The sequence below is a fragment of the Diceros bicornis genome, chromosome 25 (genome assembly GCF_020826845.1).
Source record: "Diceros bicornis minor isolate mBicDic1 chromosome 25, mDicBic1.mat.cur, whole genome shotgun sequence".
In the NCBI taxonomy this organism is placed as follows: domain Eukaryota; kingdom Metazoa; phylum Chordata; class Mammalia; order Perissodactyla; family Rhinocerotidae; genus Diceros; species Diceros bicornis.
Window position 1 is genome coordinate 22,989,855 of NC_080764.1, and position 18,992 is coordinate 23,008,846.

The 18,992-nt window shown below is 34.2% G+C and overlaps 1 protein-coding gene across 1 annotated transcript in view; it reads left to right on the top strand.

Moving 5' to 3' along the window:
* The window catches only part of BLTP3B (bridge-like lipid transfer protein family member 3B), an 89,429-nt gene that overhangs the window by 44,438 nt on the left and 25,999 nt on the right, over positions 1 to 18,992 (top strand). The window contains exons 8-14 of the mRNA XM_058568585.1: positions 1,658 to 1,838; positions 4,086 to 4,169; positions 6,112 to 6,294; positions 6,807 to 6,925; positions 9,974 to 10,115; positions 14,637 to 14,830; positions 16,272 to 17,764. Of these exons, the coding sequence (XP_058424568.1) occupies positions 1,658 to 1,838; positions 4,086 to 4,169; positions 6,112 to 6,294; positions 6,807 to 6,925; positions 9,974 to 10,115; positions 14,637 to 14,830; positions 16,272 to 17,764 (2,396 nt within the window). The remainder of the gene's footprint in view (positions 1 to 1,657; positions 1,839 to 4,085; positions 4,170 to 6,111; positions 6,295 to 6,806; positions 6,926 to 9,973; positions 10,116 to 14,636; positions 14,831 to 16,271; positions 17,765 to 18,992) is intronic.

An 18,992-nucleotide genomic window follows, 5' to 3' on the forward strand; every position in this document is an offset into this window, starting at 1 on the left:
TTAAGTGGATATATACAATTTTCTTCCATGTCATTAGTCCTTGTAATTGTTATTTTGTGTCGCTCCATAATATTTCATAGTAGATTTACTTAACCATTTACATTACGATAGAGTTTCTTTCTTAGGTGGCAGTTGTCACATCAGTACTTTAGGAATCATGCAGAATGTCCTGATTATTTGAGGTACCAGGAGAGTGGATTAGAGAGTGTAGTAGTTGACAGTATTCCTTTGCTCAGCTTTACAACTTGACAGCTGTCTTCTGTCATAAATATTTGCTTATCTTCATCCTTTCCTTCTCTAAAAGAGAAAGAAGACTACATTGAAAATTAGGAGATGTTAAGATTATTCATGAGGCAAAAGAATTTGTAGTGGCCCACTTGTTTTCCCCACAAACAGTATCGAAAAACCTCAGTCTACCACAGTATTAAGAAAAGCGTTTGTAGGAAGATTAATGTTTATATTTTCTTTATATCAGTATTTATCTTGATGAAGAAGAGAGAAAACGTAATTGAAGAAATACAGGAGAGTGTTTTCTTTCAAAATAGTACCATCATAGACATAAATAGTAGTCTCTTAAGGCTTTGAAAGTGGATGGGGAAAAACATAAGAAAAAGTGATTTTAAAAAATCAGTTTAAAAAGTCAGTTTAACAATTAATTAGTAAAAAAGTTTTACTTGAGCCCCTAGAATTTAAGGCTTTACAACTATATTTCATCTTTCCTTTTCTTTAATTACCGTAGGCCCCAATCGTTTTCATTGAAAGATTCTCATTTACTGAGTACACTTTGAAATTCTTTTGCAGTATGATCATAGTTTTTAATAGATAGGTGTAAATATGTATACATACAAAATACATACTTTAATTTTCCATAAAAAGCAACTATACTTTTATTAATGAATTGTTAATTAGAAGGTTTTCAGTATTTTTTAATGAAAAATTTGGTCTTAATTTTGTTAATTATTGCCAAAGTTTCGTGTACAGTTCTGTGGCTAATATATCAGATCATCTCGCAATATACTTATGTATGCAGAATTATTTTAGGCTATTAGAGGGTTACATGTGTCTTTACACTTCAACAGTATTCGATGCTTTTTCTCTTTGGGGAGAAAAGAATTTGAACTCACAGTCTATTATAAATCTCTTCTGCTTTCTGGCTTCAGATATCCAGGTTCAAAAGACATACCACGCCTCTTATGAGAGGTACCAGAGCACTTACAGTACTAAATAATATCACAAGCACTTTTACAAGGAAGTGATTTATTTCTACAGGATGTATAACAGTGTATGCAGCTGATGTGTACAGGGCTCACATTTGTTTTCTTTTTTAATATGTAGAGCTAATATTCAAATAAGCTATCTTTAATAGTTAATAAATATGTTTTCTAAAATAAGGACTATAAATATGTAAATATAACTATTCAGATATTTACCAAAATATATTGGGTTTATATTCAAATTGTGTAACTCTCCAGTTTTTAGATTTCTGTTTTATTTCTATATAATTCAGAAAATATTTTAGGAGAACTGAGTTATTGATATAAAAGAAAATATATTAGCTTTTTTTTTATTACTTTATCGCAAAAAATATTTAAATTTTCTTGCGTGGGGAATTTCAAATATTTAACTTGCAGTGATGAGGCAGTTTTTAATCTTTTAGAGCTCTACAGTAGCCCCATCTACCCAGCACGTGAAGACACCACAGACTTCAAATGCTCCTGATCTAAGTGATGCAATTGTGAAACTATTCAATGACTTTGATGTTAAAGAAACTTCCCATCATTTAGTGATTTCTCATCTAGATCTACACATATGTGATGATATTCATGCTAAAGAAAAAGGTAATAAAAGCTACTTATTTCAAACTATTTTGGTTTTTCTAGAATTTACTACAAAACTGGATTTTTTAATCATATATAATATGTAGTATATAGTATCAGATAACTGGTCATAATTTTATCATTCATATGAGATACGTAGATGAAAGATGTAATTTTAAGCATTATATGTGATATGAAATTTGATTTTGCTTTAGTAGTTAGTACTTCAGCACAATTCCTTGGTGGATGATGAAATATTAGACCTGCCTTTGAATTAACTTTTTCATAAGTTGAAATTGTCCATAAATTATATTTTAGTCTATACTCAGTTCATAATTATTTGCGTATGTGTTTTCAGCATGGTGGTTTATCTACATTTTTCTGACCCCATGTGTGTGTAAACACAATTTATGTGGCTGTTTAACATTTCTTGTGTCTTCTGCCCTCAAATCCTCCCAAAATTTGGTTAAGAAGCTAAACTCCAGTTAGAAAGGTTTTTTTCTTTCCTTTTAGCTTTTGTTTCTCTTATTTTTCCTTATTTAGTAGACACAGGTAGTGGGATAAGTAGGAAGCTGCTCTTGGTCACTTTGAAAATCTGTGGTTCTGTAATCTAGGTGCTGGGCATTTCTGTTTCTCCATCGGAGAGTGTCCCTGGCCCATAAGTGTTGAAAGGGTTCAGCAGGTAGTCCTCTAGGACAGTGGTCCTCAAACTTTGTTGAGTGTGAGAATCAAGCTGAGGATCTTTTTTAAATGGAGATAGCTGACCTGTGTGCCTCAGACATGAATCAGAATCTATATCTATGAAAATCATTGCTCTGGATTTTTAAAACGGAGAGAGTGAATATTGAGACCCACCCTGGGTGCTTAGCAGTAGAAGTTATCCTGCCTTCATCAGACAAGTCAGCTGGGTATCAGCTACCAGATAAAAAGGTAGAGCAGAAAAGGTGAGGAAGATTTGGAGTGTGGAGAGGGATTTGTTGTCTTTCCTTTGTCACCTTTGTGTTATTTAACTTACAGTTGGCATTTTCTGCTTTAATGATTTGAAAGGAAAATCCAAAAAAGTGAAAACAAACCAAAATAACAAAATGAGGGGGTCAAGGTTAAGTAATAAGCAAAAGAACAGAGAAAAGTGTTTTCTAAGCTCTTTTACATTCCTTACTCACTCATAGATAGAATAAGCCGAATGATGTTATTTAAGGGGGAAACCCCTCCAGCAAAATATTTCCCTTGTAGTAAAGATACATAATCAGTTCTTTAATCAGTTCTCTGCTATTCTAAAATCCAGAAAGGTCTGAATTGTTTTTTCATGAGTTTGAAAAACTGTTTGCTGACAAAACTTGACCCAAACAAACACTTGGCCATTTATCATCTTTATTTTACCCACTTAGTGAAAATATCCGAGTTTTGCTGCAGAATTACTATTTTTTATTACTTAGTGCTTCCTCAGAACCTGCTAGGAGTGTTGTATGATATGCCTTGTGTATATATACCATATTACTTTCATGAAGTCTAAAACATTTCTGGATTCTGAAACATTTGGCTCCAAAGGTTTTAAATAAGGGATTGTAGATCTGTACTAGAAATAATGCTAGTTGAGATAAGTTAGAGTTAACAAATTAACATAGAGAGTGTGTGTATAGCTGTATCTTAATTTGTATTTGATTTGTCCGTGCTGTTTTAAAACTTGATTTTTATGTTGGAGTTACACTGACTTGTGATCTATTTCTGATCTTAGTATGGCTATGTGACCTTGGATAACATACCGAATCTAATAGACTCAGTTTCTTCTTTGGTAGAAGGCAGGATGATATAGTGTAGTGGTTAAGATTTCCTAGGTTTGTAACCAGCTCTACACTTACTGGCTGTATGCCCTTGGTCTGTTTAGTTAACTTGGTGTCTCAATTTCCTTATCTAAAAAATGGGCATAATAATAATAGTATCTATCTCATAGAGTTGTCATGAAGAGCAAATAAGTAAGTATACCTGTAAGTATTTAAAACAATGCTTGCCATATGGTTAGTGCTGTAAATATAAATGTTCTGCTATTTTTGTATCCTTACCTTTTAGCCTAGTACCTTCCAAATGATAGGGGCTCCATAAATACTTATTAGATTGAATTGCATTTCCTAAAATCCTTAATGTATTTTCCATGATAACAGAGAGACAGTTATCACTGCTTAGACTGCAAGTATGGTAAATTAAGTGTTTCTTACATTTGCTTGTTTCTTTTTCTTTCTCTCTTTCAATGCCATCCTTTTCTTTTCCTAGAATCAAACAGACGTATTACTGGAGGGGCTATGCAACTGTCTTTTACACAACTAACTATAGATTATTATCCTTATCACAAGGCAGGTATGTATAACAATTTCTTTTAAAGATATAAACCTTGCTTTAAAATTATATAGCCAATTTATTTCATTTTGTTTTATTTTATTTTGTTTCAATTTAATTTTTTAAGGAGAAAAGAGATCAAGACATTTGTTATTGTTTTTCCCCTGGCAATATCTTACCAAGAAAATGTAATTGCTGTAGAAAATATTCATGCATTTTATATTGCAATACAGAGGATATATATTTGTGCTATTTTATTAGTTGTGACAAAAGCAAGTTATTAATGTTTTGAATTTTTAAATAATATATTTATATATTAAAAAATCAAAAAAGAATATAAAGCAAAAGAATAACAATGATTTTAGCTAAGTTGTTGGAGTTCAGGAACATTTTTTAAGCTTTTCTGTATTTTCTAAATTTCATCGATAAATAAGACTTTAATAGCTAATTTAATTTAATAGGCTCTTTAATAGTCAAATATTGATAGGTTCTTTTCCTAATATTAAAAACAAAATATATGTATGTTTATGGCCAAATTAAGTAATTTGACCTTATAGCCATCTCTGCATTTTGGTGGAATGTGGCTTTTTTTTTTTTTTTTTTTTTTAATTCACACAAATAAGAAGAAACAAATAACTATAATGAGTTTTCCAGGACTTTATTTTTTTTAATTTTTTTTTTTTTTGTGAGGAAGATCAGCCCTGAGCTAACATCCAACGCCAGTCCTCCTCTTTTTTGCTGAAGAAGATTGGACCTGGGCTAACATTCGTGCCCATCTTTCCCTACTTTATGTGGGACACTGCCACAGCATGGCTTGACAAGCAGTGCATCAGTGTGCACCCAAGATCCGAACCTGCGAAACCTGGGCCGCCAAAGTGGAGCGCATGTACTTAAGCGCTATGCCACTGGGCCGGTCCCTCCAGGATTTTAAAAAAATGATAAAATTTTTCTGTTCACAAGTTTCTATCTCCCATTGTTTGCCATTTCTTTTTTTTTTTTTTTTCTCCTGAGGAAGATTCACCCTGAGCTAATATCTGTGCAAGTCTTCCTCTATTTTTCATATGTGGGTCGCTGCCACAGCATGGCTGCCGATGAGTGGTGTAGGTCTGTGCCTGGGAACCAAACCCGGGCCGTTGAAGCAGAGCGCGCTGAATTTAACCACTCAGCCACAGGGCCGGCCCCAGTGTTTGTCATTTCTCTGTCAGTACCTGACATAATTTAAAGGTTATACTATTTGATTTTCATTTGAAGGACTTTGTCTTACATTCTGTCCTCCTGATTCGTAAGTTACTTACATATACTTAATATATTTTTAAGTACAGAAATCATTCATATTATGACTTTCAGTCATGAAGTGTTCTTAACCCTTTTATGTACATAATACTTTTCTTAGTTGCTACAGAGAAACCTAATAATTCTGATTTTTTATTTTCCTTCCAAAAAACATGTATGTAGATACAGATATATCTATATCTTTATATCTGATATCCATCTTGAGAATTTTTATTGGTTTCTTAAGTTTTCTAACAGTCCTTATCTTATCATTTTTAAGGATAGGTTTTTGTTAGTCACTTTACAACAAATCTCTGATGAAAAGACTTCTTTCTGTGATGGTATTTTCTGGGATTTTGTCCAATGGAGGTATGCCAAGTGGTTGAGCATTCAGTGAAAGCTGACCAGCAGTGCTGCCTCTAATTGAAACTTTGAGTGATGTTATTCCAAGGATGGGTTCTCGATAGAAACTCTCCCAAATTATTTGCTTTTGACAGTCTTTCCCTCTATTCTAAATGTTTTATTCATATTTTCTAGGAAAATTAAAATCTTTTATAGGTGAAGGCTATAAATTTACTGGAAGATGAAAGAATCCCTTGAGAAAATGAATAAATCTCATTAAAAGCATTGCTATAAAAGAATAAATGAAAATTGTGCATTTTTAGTGAAATACCTGTTATTCATTTTTTAGGAGATAGTTGTAATCATTGGATGTATTTTAGTGATGCAACCAAGACAAAAAATGGATGGGCCAACGAGTTGTTACATGAATTTGAGTGCAACGTTGAAATGCTTAAACAGGCTGTAAAAGATCATAATGTAGGTTCACCTCCTAAATCCCCAACACATGCCTCTCCCCAGCACACACAAACAGGTATTTTACCTATAACAACATTGTGGCATTCCCCTAATGTTGTGTGTGTGTGTTTGTGTGTGTGTGTGTGTGTGATCATAATGTGATATTTTCTATAAATAAAGTATGTTTAATTAATATCTAAAAATCCGGCACCTCATTCAGACCATAGGCTTATGGACCAAAGCACTTTTTAAATTACCTATAAGAGTAATACCCAGGTGGAATATTTCCTGAATGGCTAGTAAATCTCTCTTTTTAACAAGAATTCTAGCCAAAAATTATTGTATGAGCGTATCTTAAATGTGGTGTAAGTATGATTCTTGTTTAAAGAATAATCATCACACACAAAAAAATAATCATCACAATAACTTAGAGTCCTGTATCAGTTGATATATAAAGTATTTCCACATATATTATCTTGTTTGAGAAATTAGGGTTCATCTGTATTTCTAGTAGCTGTCTTAATAATGAAAGAGTGACTGTTAAAAATAATTCTGCAATAAATTGAAAAGAGTTTTTGTTTCCCACAGAGAAAGACTCAACTCTAAAAGGGACTTCCAGAACACCTTCTGTGTTATCCGAACAATCCAAAGCAAAGTTAATGTCTAGTTCGGTTGTGGTTAGACTTGCAGATTTCAATATATACCAGGTATGTTTTATTTTTTAAATTAAATCTTCTGATAAACGCGTTTGGTACCTCCTGCAAGCAACTTTTATAAATTAATGCCACCATTTTATTTAAAAATGTCTTGACCAGTTTTGTGAAATGGCTAAATTAGACAGGAAAGAAAAAATCAGTTCATTAATTTTTGTTTATATGGTTACCCAGAATTAGGTAAACTGTAAGGTTAAGGGCACAGTCCTCTAGACTGCCAAGTCTGCACGAGACTTCTGACACCAGAAGTCTTCTGGGGATTTCCCTAAACTACCAGCAGATTCAAGAATTCACTAGAAAAACTCATAGAACTCAGTGAAATCAGTTATACTGAGTCACATTTGTTATAGTGAAAGAATACAAATTAGAACCAGCCATAGGAAGAGCATAGAGTGGAGTCTGAGAGGGTTCCAAATTCGGAACTTCCTTGTCCTCAGGACATATTAGCCTCCCAGCATGGATGTGTAACAATATGCATGAAATATTGCTGATGTAGTAGGTGGACTGTTAACAGGTGACCCAAAATCTCCACCCTCTAAACATTACTATCAAGTGTGGCCAGCCCTACTCTGAGTCATCTTGTGATCCCAGGAGTCCACCATGAATAGGAAATTCCAAGAGTTTAGAATTACCTTCCAGGAGCAGGGACAAAGGCCAGACCTCTCTTTGGAGGCCAGATTCCTGATTACACAATGGTCTTAGTGGAAGAAACTAAAATACTTTTTTTGCTTTATTGAACTACCAAGTATTGGCTATCCTGTGAACATAATTTTATAGCTAAGAACTCTATCCCATTTATACTAACAGTCTTATTCAGGCTGTAAGCCTACAACATGGTATTACATCACGATCCTTGAGACCAATACAATAGAATATATGACCTAGGTTGAAAAACAAAATAAAGAATTTCAGATGTGTATTATCATTTATGAATTGTTCTGGTTTATTTTGATAAGCCTGTGGCTTTAAGACTTAGCTTTATCTGAAAGTTTTCATTTTACTCAGTGGTTTTCAAGTGGGGCCAGTTTTGCCCATCAGGGGACATTTGGCGATGTGTGAGGACAGTTTTGGTTGTCACAGCTGGAGGAGGTTGCTGCTGACATCTAGTGGGTAGAGATCAGTGATGCTGCTAAACATTCTACAATGCAGTGGACAGCCCCCACAACAAAGAATTATCTGGCCCAAAATGTCGATAGTGCCAATTTTGAGAAACCTTGATTTAACAGTTATTTTCTTGTACAGTTGCTTCTTTCTTTACATTCTATGTATAATGCAGCTTATTTGAAGCAGACTTTAAATTACAAGATTTAAGTAAATTCATATGGAAATGGGGTGGGGAATCACCCAGAATCCCAAATGGTTGAGGGTGAAATGAACTACAGTAAAGAAATCACACATACACAAACACACCAAAACAAAACAAACAAATCAAAGTAACCAGAAGAAAATAGAATAGTACATGCATCCCAATTTGAATAACTTTTCAACTATTAAAAGGAAAAGGGAATAAGCTCTTATCTATTAAAATAACTTGACGCTTGGAGTTGAAAAAGATTTGTTTCCATATAGGCAGAGAAAACTTCTTAATTAGATAACGTAAGAAACTGACTTAAATTTATAAAGACTATACAAATAAAAGGTTTGATTAGCAGTGTATACAAGAGGAAACATAAATAAACCATTGAAAAAACATTCCACTTCATGTGAGAAATACACATTTGTTGAGTGAATGAAAAAAAGTAACATAACCTTGAGATACATCCCTGGGTCTATTAAACAAGCATAAATAAATGAAATTGATAAAACTCTATTGGTTGAACTTTGGGGAAATTACTATATACATTTTTTTTTTTAATTTTTTTAATTTATTTATTTTTCCACCAAAGCCCCAGTAGATAGTTGTATGTCATAGCTGCACATCCTTCTAGTTGCTGTATGTGGGATGCGGCCTCAGCATGGCCAGAGAAGCAGTGTGTCGGTGCGCGCCTGGGATCCGAACCCAGGCCGCCAGCAGCGGAGCGCGCACACTTAACCGCTGAGCCACGGGCCCGGCCCACTATATACATTTTTGATATAATGGTAAATTAGCTGTTTTGTGGGAAGAGTGAAAAGGTGTAACAAGAACCTTAAAACTAATAGTGTTTGGAAAAATAATTTAAGAGATCAAACTATTTGACAGAAGCATTTATAGTCGTATTATTTTTAAATTTTTATTTTGGTAAAATACACATAACACAAAATTTACCATCTTAACCATTTTTAAGTGTGCGATTCATCAGCATTAAGTATATTCACATTGTCGTGCAACCATCACCACTGTCCATCTCTGTAATCTTACTATTCCAAACTCAAACTCTATATAGCTATATTATTTTTCATAATAATAAAGAAATTATAGTAAAAAATTATTATAAAGTACGTTCTGGGGAAACATTCTGGTCTTGAAGACTTGGATCAGTGTCCTGACTCTGCCATTTACTTATTTGTATTACCTTGTGGAAATACTCTGTTATTTTAAGGCTCAAAATAGTAAGTTTGCAGGGAATGTTGTACCAAGTTGGTTTTGTAATTGATAAGACTCCACAGAAGTTATAGTTTTCTCAATAGTTGATTGGTATTATTTAAAAATAATTTAATATGGGCCTGGCCCTGTGGCCAAGTGGTTCAAAAAGTTCCGCGTGCTCCCCCTCGGTCTCTCAGATTCATGGGTTCAGATCCTGGGTTCGAATCTGCTCCACTCACCAGCCATGTGGTGGTGGTGTCCCACATGTAAAGTAGCTAACAGATGTGAGCTCAGGGCTAATCTTCCTCAAGCGAAAAAAGAGGAAGATTGGCAATGGATGTTAGCTCAGGGCAAATCTTCAGCAAAAAAAAATAATAATAATTTAATGTGAAGATATATATATAGTAAAGTTTGCGTTGGAAATTAACCATTAATAAATTATCGGAAATAGTTTTAAGGGTCGAAGTGATGTCCATGTGACATAAAGTCTTTGGAAAGGACTATTCAGTGTTACTTCAATAAACTTAATTCTTTTTCAGGTCTCTACAGCAGAACAATGTCGTTCTTCCCCCAAAAGTATGATTTCTTGCAATAAAAAATCCCTGTATCTTCCACAAGAAATGTCAGCTGTCTATGTAGAATTCACAGAATATTACTATCCAGATGGAAAGGATTTTCCAAGTAAGAGAGTTTCCTATTTTGTTATTATTTGTCCATTACTTGGGAAGTTGTTTTTTTCTTGCTAAGTTTTTGAGTTTTATCAATGTGAAAAATGAAACAAAATCCATTGTTCTTTACCCTTGTTTTCATTGTGTTTAGTATATAACTCTATTGTAGCATTTTTACACATTCTTATTTGTTCATATGTTCTTTTTCCTCACTAGCTTGTTAGCATCCGTGTTGTCAAGAATCATGTAGTATTCATGCTTCATTTTATTCCTGAGGTTTAACTCATTTTTGTGCTTAGTAGCTGTTTGTTAAATGAAAGAATGAATGAAAGTGAGGTTATTTGTAAAACAACGTCATTTTTTCCCCTTTGGTAAAACGCCATTTATATTTCACTTCACTATATCAAAACTCCATTTATATTTCACTATAATTCATTGAAAAATGAATAGTGAAGTTATTCTTTTAGCTATAAGGAATTTGGGGGGCTAGTTTTTAAAGCCCAGGTGTGTACCTTGGACAGCTTTTGGCTCCTGTCTTTAGTTAGAAAAATTAAATTACATGAATTTTTTATTTGTAAGCTACTTTGGCTTCCTAAAGTTAAAATGATTATACGTTTGTGTTTTTTGAGTATTAAAATTCTGTTATCTCAGTTCATCCAGGAATTCTTCAAACTAAAATTTGCATTTGTTTATGTGGTACCTTTTTCATTATTTTGGTTGAAAATTATAGCTGAGAAAAAGTGTTGAAATGAAATAGGTTATGTTATTGGAGAAAAAAATTTTATGTCCTCTCTTTAAAAGTGGAACTCCAGGGGCCGGCCCTATTGCTTAGCAGTTGAGTGCGCGTGCTCCGCTGCTGGCGGCCCGGGTTCAGATCCCAGGCGCACACGACGCACCGCTTCTCTGGCCATGCTGCGTCCACGTCCCACGTACAGCAACTAGAAGGATGTGCAGCTATGACATACATCTATCTACTGGGGCTTTGGGGGAATAAAAAAGGAGGAGGATTGGCAATAGATGTTAGCTCAGAGCCAGTCTTCCTCAGCAAAAAGAGGAGGATTAGTATGGATGTTAGCTCAAGGCTGATCATCACAAAAAAAAAAAAAAAGTGGAACTCCAAAATACTTTGATCTACTTAACCATTTGTTTAATATTGACTTAATATAGGTTTCTAGTTTCAAAGGGAATTTCTAATGCTCACGCCTTTGTTGTTAAATAAAAAGAAAGTAGCCTGGAATTTGGAGAAACAGATGTTGAACTATTTTATCGTTTTAATCCTCATTTGTGCCAAACTTTTGGGATCTAATCTTCACTGTCTTCATGCTTTTCAACCGTCTTTTGTGTATTTCGCATTTGTTTTCCTACCTTCCTGACTAAAATGATGAGAAAATTAAAACAGGTTAAGACATTTTTCAGCACCTTATATAAAAGAGTAAAATGGCACAGCTGAAACTCAAGCATGAGTCTTTTGAATCGAAATTCATTGTTTTTTTCTTCCCCCCACTATATTACACGGTGTTCCTGGGGTATTCTCAGCCATTCATCTGTAATTGGATAATTCCATTGTTTCCAGCCCTCCCACCCCAAATAATTGTTTTCCTTAAGTAATGCATCATTGAACTAGTAATTTTTCTTCAGAGTGAAAACTAGTTTCCAGGATTTCTGACTACTAATCTAGGTTTATTTCTATCAGTTTTGTTAATGTGTGCCAAAGGAATTATAATGCCATTTTGTAATCTATACATTTTTTCTAATAAAAATATAAGCAATTTAAACCCTAGCCCCCTGGATACCTAGGAGTGGAATTGCTAGGCTGTGTTTAACTGTTTTTAATTAACTTTTTATTATGGAAACTTTCAAACATGCAAAAGTAAAGAAGATGTATATTGAATCCCCGTGTACAGGGATCCATTTTCATTCCTCATGTTTCATCTCTCTCTTAAGCGATCCAACTTAAAAATATATATATGTAACTTTTTTTACAATTGTAAATGTAATATATGTTCATTATATTAAAAAAAAAGAAAATGCCAAAAATAAAAAATTGCCCGTGAGCCTACAATTTAGAGAAAACTTCTGCTCACGTATAAGTGTAGCACTTATAGTGCTACTATACTCACATATAGTTTGCTGGGACTGTCATAACAAAGTACCGCAGACTGGATGGTTTAAACAACAGAAATTTATTTCCTCACAGCTCTGGAGGCTAGAAGTCCTAGATCGAAGCGTTGGCAGGGTTGTTTTCTCAGAGACCTCTCTACGTGGCCTGTAGATGACTGTCTTCTCACATTGTCTTTGTGTGTATCTGTTTCCTAACGTCCTCCTCTTCTGATGCTTGTCATATTGGACTAGAGCCCACCCATATGAACTCACTTTTACCATAATTGCCTGTTTAAAAGCCCTATCTCCAAATACAGTCACATTCTGAGGTACTGGGGGTTAGAACTTTAGCATATCAATTCTGAGGGGACACAGTTCAGATCTTAACAGTAAGTATAGTGTTGCTAGTCCTGTATTTTAATATATGTGTTTCTTTTACATGTTTGATTCATATCCTATCCTTTTCTCTTAATCATATGAGCATATTTCTGGTTTCTACAAGTTCATTTTTTTTTAATTGAGGTATAATTGACATACAACATTATATTAGTTTGAGGTATACAACATAATGATTGGATATTTGTAAATATTGTGAAATGATCACTGCAATAAGTCTAGTTAACATTCATCACCATAACTTCCTATTTATACCTAGTTACAGAATTTTTTTTCTTGTGATGAGAACTTTTACCTGCAAGTTCATTTTAAATATCTTTAATAGCTACATAATAATCTATTTCCTAAGGAGACCTGTGTTAGAACATAGATCTTTCTAATGCTTAGTGCACCAGGTTTCTTCCTTTGTCCCAGATGTGCAGTCAGCACTCTTCTTTCTCTCGTGCTCTAGCCTTGGAGACTACATTTGCTCTCTAGTCGTCTCTGTGACTGCCTTCATCACTCAGTCTGTGCATTGAGATTCCCTATCCTTCCTTCTCTTCCAGAGTGTGACATGATCTCAGTATCCCACTTCCTTGCTATTCTTGAAGACAAGCACTTCTACATCCTAATTGGATGTCTCTGTTGGACTTGAGCTACAATTTTTCTACTTTCATGTCTGTCTCATGTAATAGTCTCTGAACTTTTTAAGGAAAGGAACCATGCCATATTTATTTGTTTTTTGTGCTTAAAGCAATACACAAAATATAGTGGGCATTCAATGAATCTATGCTGAAAGAAAGTGAATGAATGAATGAATGAATGAAAGCAAAAAAAAATCCTTTTTAGGACATTGTTACAATGCTTTATCCCACACCTTGGATTTATTTTCATTAAATTAATGTAGTCTAAAAGTTCTAGATATGCCTACTTTTTGCTTTGATAGAAATACGTCTGAATTTTTAGAATAAAAGATTTCTTCATCAAGATACTCTGAAAAGGATAATGGCTTTTATGATACAAATATATGTGGATTTCAGGAAGTGATGTGTGCTCTAATTATAAATAGTTTAATATAAATTAGCACAAAAACATTTTATTCAACCCCTAAGCATTCTAATATTTTGGGGAGCTATGAAAAAGAGCGTATTCATTTCATTATTCAAGAGATGCTTGAGTTTTTACTTTACACCAAGCACTATTCTAGGCTTAGGATTAAAAATAAAACTGTATGGTCCCTTCTTTCAAGGAGATCTGCCTAGCTTACGACTTTCATAAGAAATTAGTCATTAGACTTGTTTCTCTCATTTTATATTTTATTTTATTTATTTATTTTATTTTTTATTTTATTATTTTATATTTTATTTTATTTTATTTATTTTATTTTTTTGTGAGGAAGACCAGCCCTGAGCTAACATCTGATGCCAGTCCTCCTCTTTTTTGCTGAGGAAGACTGGCTCTGGGCTCACATCTGTGCCCATCTTCCTCTACTTTATATGGGACACCACCACAGCATGGCTTTGCAAGCGGTGCGTCGGTGCACGCCCGGGATCTGAACCGGCGAACCCTGGGCTGCCGCAGCAGAGCGTGTGCACTTAACTGCTTGCGCCACCAGGCTGACCCCCTTGTTTCTCTCATTTTAGAGGATTCAGATTAAGATTCAGGTAGTAAAAGTCTTTACAGAAAAATATATTTAAGGACCACAACTTTGATGTGATACTTCATCAAGAAGGTAAGATATTTTGAAGTTTTGCTTCTTGGTGCTTTGTGGTGCTATAACATTAGGAAAAGAAATCTAAATGGTGATTCCTATTTATACATTTTGTTTTAGATTAAACTGTATATTTTTCAGTTAGTGAAGCATAGAAAAATGTTTTTTGTCTATGTGAATGTTTGCAATCATCCACACATGTCACTTTAATTTTGCAAATAACATCTCAAAAACTTTTTATCTTAATTAAGGAAGAATAACACTTGTTACAAATGTCTTTTCTGTTCTCAGGGAAGATTTAGAATTATCTGTTCATTAAAAATCTGTTTTAAATTTTTTTCTCCACAGTTCCATCTCCCAACCTTTATAGCCAGCTGAATGCACTACAGTTTACTGTGGATGAAAGAAGTATTCTATGGTTAAATCAATTTCTGTTGGATTTAAAACAGAGTCTTAATCAATTTATGGCTGTATACAAGTTGAATGACAATTCAAAATCTGATGAGCATGTTGATATTCGAATTGATGGCTTAATGCTAAAGGTACCATATAAACAAGTGGCTGTGAGAACAAAATCATTTTTACAGAAGAAAAGTTAACAGCATTATAATTTCCAGAATTTAAGATGAGTGCTCAAATACAAATCAGTCATTTTTTCCTATTTCTTACCAGAGCTCATAAAATTTTTCTTTTAAGAAGGGTAAATAATACAGTGAAGCTTTTGAGTGATATCTGGGTTTTATTTGTTCACATTGATTCGTTACTAATATCCAAAGATAGTAGAAAGTTGGTTTTTATTACAGCCAAGTAGTTGATAATCTGAATTCCGTGGATATTTAAACTTTCAAGGAAGGAAGTGTTTTTAAAAAAACAGCTAGTGTAGTAGAGTAAATAGAAGAAGACTTGTGCATGGATGGAAATTGCATTTTCTAGATCTGTTGCTGGTAGACTCAACTTATATACCATTAATTTCTTCTCTGTAAAATGAGATTCATAATACTCACCAATTGCATTGCAGAAATGTTTTAAAGATCTCAGAGATCTTACAAGATTCAATATAAAGGGACACATTTTAAAGCATTTACAATTTTAATTTAAGACACAATTATATAATGATCTTTACATTTTCTGAGTATGAACAGTTTTAAAACCAGTTACTTTTGAACTCTAATGTCAGTATTTTGAGGACTGAGGTTAATTATCTCTGGAAAATTATTTTAGTAAATAGTTTGATGTATCCTCTTACGGTTATTTTCTTAATAGTTCTCTCCCAGAAAAATGATTCTAATGACATCTGTTCAGTCATTCTGTTTACTCATCCAGTCATCCTCCAAGTCAATTTGATTTAAAATATCCTAACAAAAAAATTCCCTTTTCCAAAGTTGGCACTTTCTTATATGTACTCAGGGCATAGTAAGCATTTAGTAATGCTCATTTAATTCAATTTTGTTCTTTTTATTTTGTGATATATTGTATGCAAATATATTTATGTATGTTATGTACTTTATTCGTTATTTATGTTTTTTGGTTTTTGTTTTTTTTGTGTGTGTGTGAGGAAGATCAGCCCTGAGCTAACATCCATGCCAATCCTCCTCTTTTTTTGTTGAGGAAGACTGGTCTTGGGCTAACATCCGTACCCATCTTCCTCCACTTTATATGGGACGCTGCCACAGCATGGCCTGACAAGTGGTGCATTGGTGTGCGCCCAGGATCTGAACCCGGGCCGCCAGCAGCAGAGCTCGCGCGCTTAACTGCTACGACATGGGGCCGGCCCCTATGTTTGTTTTTTTAAGTTGTTGTTTTCTTAGTGGTTAATCATTTAAGTCCCTTCGACTCAATTTAATAAAAAGATTTGGGGAGAGAGAGTTAGTATTTTGGGGGGAAATGTGAAAAAGAATTCCTGAAGTCAGTCATGTTCTTTGTTTTATATTCTAGATGTATGGATTTGTAAGTTAGACTAGATGAATGTTTTTTCTCTTCTAGTTTGTCATTCCTTCTGAAATGAAATCTGAATGTCATCAAGATCAACCGCATGCAATTTCCATTCAGAGTTCTGAAATGATTGCTACAAATACAAGGCACTGTCCAAACTGTCGACATTCTGATCTAGAAGCTTTGTTTCAAGACTTCAAAGATTGTGACTTTTTCAGTAAAACATATACTAGCTTCCCCAAATCTGGTGACAATTTTAATCTTCTGCATCCAATCTTCCAGAGACATGCTCATGAACAAGATACCAAAATGCATGAAGTTTATAAAGGAAATATTATTCCCAAGTTGAATAAACACACTCTTAAAACTGCTGCTGCCACGGATGTTTGGGCTGTCTACTTTTCTCAATTTTGGATAGATTATGAAGGGATGAAAAGTGGAAAAGGACGACCAGTAAATTTTGTAGACTCTTTCCCTCTTTCCATCTGGATTTGTCAACCGACAAAGTATGCAGTGTCACAAAAAGAGCTGCAGACCTGTAATCGAGTATCTCTAAATACATCACAAAGTGAATCTAGTGATCTGACTGGCCGATTGAAGCGGAAAAAGCTCTTGAAGGAATATTATAGTACAGAGTCGGAGCCATTGACAAATGGTAGTCAGAAACCTTCAGATACATTTTTAAGATTTTCCTCTTCGTCATCAGATGCAGATATTCATGTCCTGGTTCACATTCATAAACATGTTAGTATGCAGATCAATCACTACCAGTATCTGTTCCTGCTTTTTCTCCATGAGTCACTTATTCTGCTTTCAGAGAACTTAAGGAAAGATGTAGAAGCTGTGACTGGCAATCCTGCTAGTCAGACATCCGTTTGCATTGGAATTTTACTTAAAAGTGCAGAAGTGGCTCTTTTGCTACATCCAGTAGATCAAGCAAATACTCTTAAGTCTCCTGTTTCTGCAAGTGTGAGCCCAATTGTTCCTGATTATTTGCCTACAGAAAATGCAGAATTTTTGTCTTCAAAAAGAAAAGTTAGTAGTATAAATCAAATTAGAAGTGTAACTGTTAATGATATGTCAGACAACAGATCTATGAGTGTTGACCTTAGCCATGTCCCTTTGAAGGATCCCTTGCTTTTCAAATCAGCTAGTGATACAAATCTGCAAAAAGGTATTTCTTTTCTGGATTATTTATCAGGTAAAAGTTTAGGGAAAATAAGTGAAGATGAAAGTAGTGGAATTGTTTGCAAAAGTGGCTCAGGAGAAATTGGATCAGAAACAAGTGACAAAAAGGATTCATCTTATACAGATTTGAATAGTGTCTTAAACTACAGAGAAGATTCAAGTGTGCTATCATTTGATAATGATGGTAATCAAAACATACTTTCAAATAGTTTAACTAGTAAAGGAAATGAAACCATAGAGTTGATCTTTAAAGCTGAAGATTTGCTTCCAGAAACAGCTTCACTCTTTGAGAACCTGGAAATTAGTAAAGAAGAAGCACCCACAGTTAGAACACTTAAATCACAGTCATCATTAAGGTAAACAACATACTATTGGAATTTGAGGGGTTTTTGTTTCGCTGTGTATATGTGTGCATGTGAGTGTATTTTGTTTTTGGACAGAGAACCTCATGACAAAATATGCCATTGTTAGAGTTAACACATGGAAGAGTAGGTTTTTCAAAATATGAAAACACTTTGAGCTTATAAAATATAATTTAAAAACTTGTGGATACCATATATGTACAGTAGTTCCCCATTATCCACAGTTTCACTGTCTGAGGTTTCAGTTACCCACAGTAAAATCGTAGTCTGAAAATATTAAATGAAAAATTCCAGAAATAATTTATAAGTTTTAAATTACATACTGCTCTGAGTAGCATGATGAAATCTCGAGCCCTCCCACTCCGTCCTGCCCGGGATGTGAATCATCCCTTTGTCCAACATATCCATGCTGTATCCATCCTACTCATTAGTCACTTAGTAGCCGTCTCAGTTATCAGATCAACTGTCGAGGTGTTGCAGTGCTTGTGTTCAGGTAACCCTTATTTTACTTAATAATAGCCCCAAAGCACAAGAGTAGTGATGCTGGCAATTCACATATGCCAAAGAGAAGCTATAAAGTACTTCCTTTAGTGAAAAGAGAAAGTTCTCGATTTAAGAATAGAAAAAAAAAATCATATGCTGAGGTTGCTAAGATCTACGGTAGGTTTTATTACAGTACATATCTTCCTTGACTTATGGTGGAGTTAACATCCCGTTAACTCACCCTAAGTTAAAAATATCGTTGTCAAAAATGCATTTAATACATCTAGCCTGCTGAACATCATAGCTTAGTCTAGCCTACCTTAAATGTGCTCAGAAGACTTACATTAGCCTACAGTTGGGCAAAATCATCTAAGACAAAGCCTATTTTATAATAAAGTGTTATTGAATATCTCATGTAATTTATTGAATACTGTACTGAAAATGAAAAACAGAATGGTTGTATGGGTTGTAAAATGGTTGTAAGTGTATCAGTTGTTTACCCTCGCAGTTGACCGCGTGGCTTACTGGGACCTGTGACTTGGCTGCCACTGCTCAGCATCATGAGAGAGTATCGTACCACATATCACTAGCCTGGGTGAAGATCAAAATTCAAATTACAGTTTCTGCTGAATGCTTACCACTTTCACACCATTGTAAAGTTGAAGAATCGTTGTTGGACCATCATAAGTCAGGGACCATCTGTATATTGTTAAAATGGTTCTATTTTATTACTAGTTAT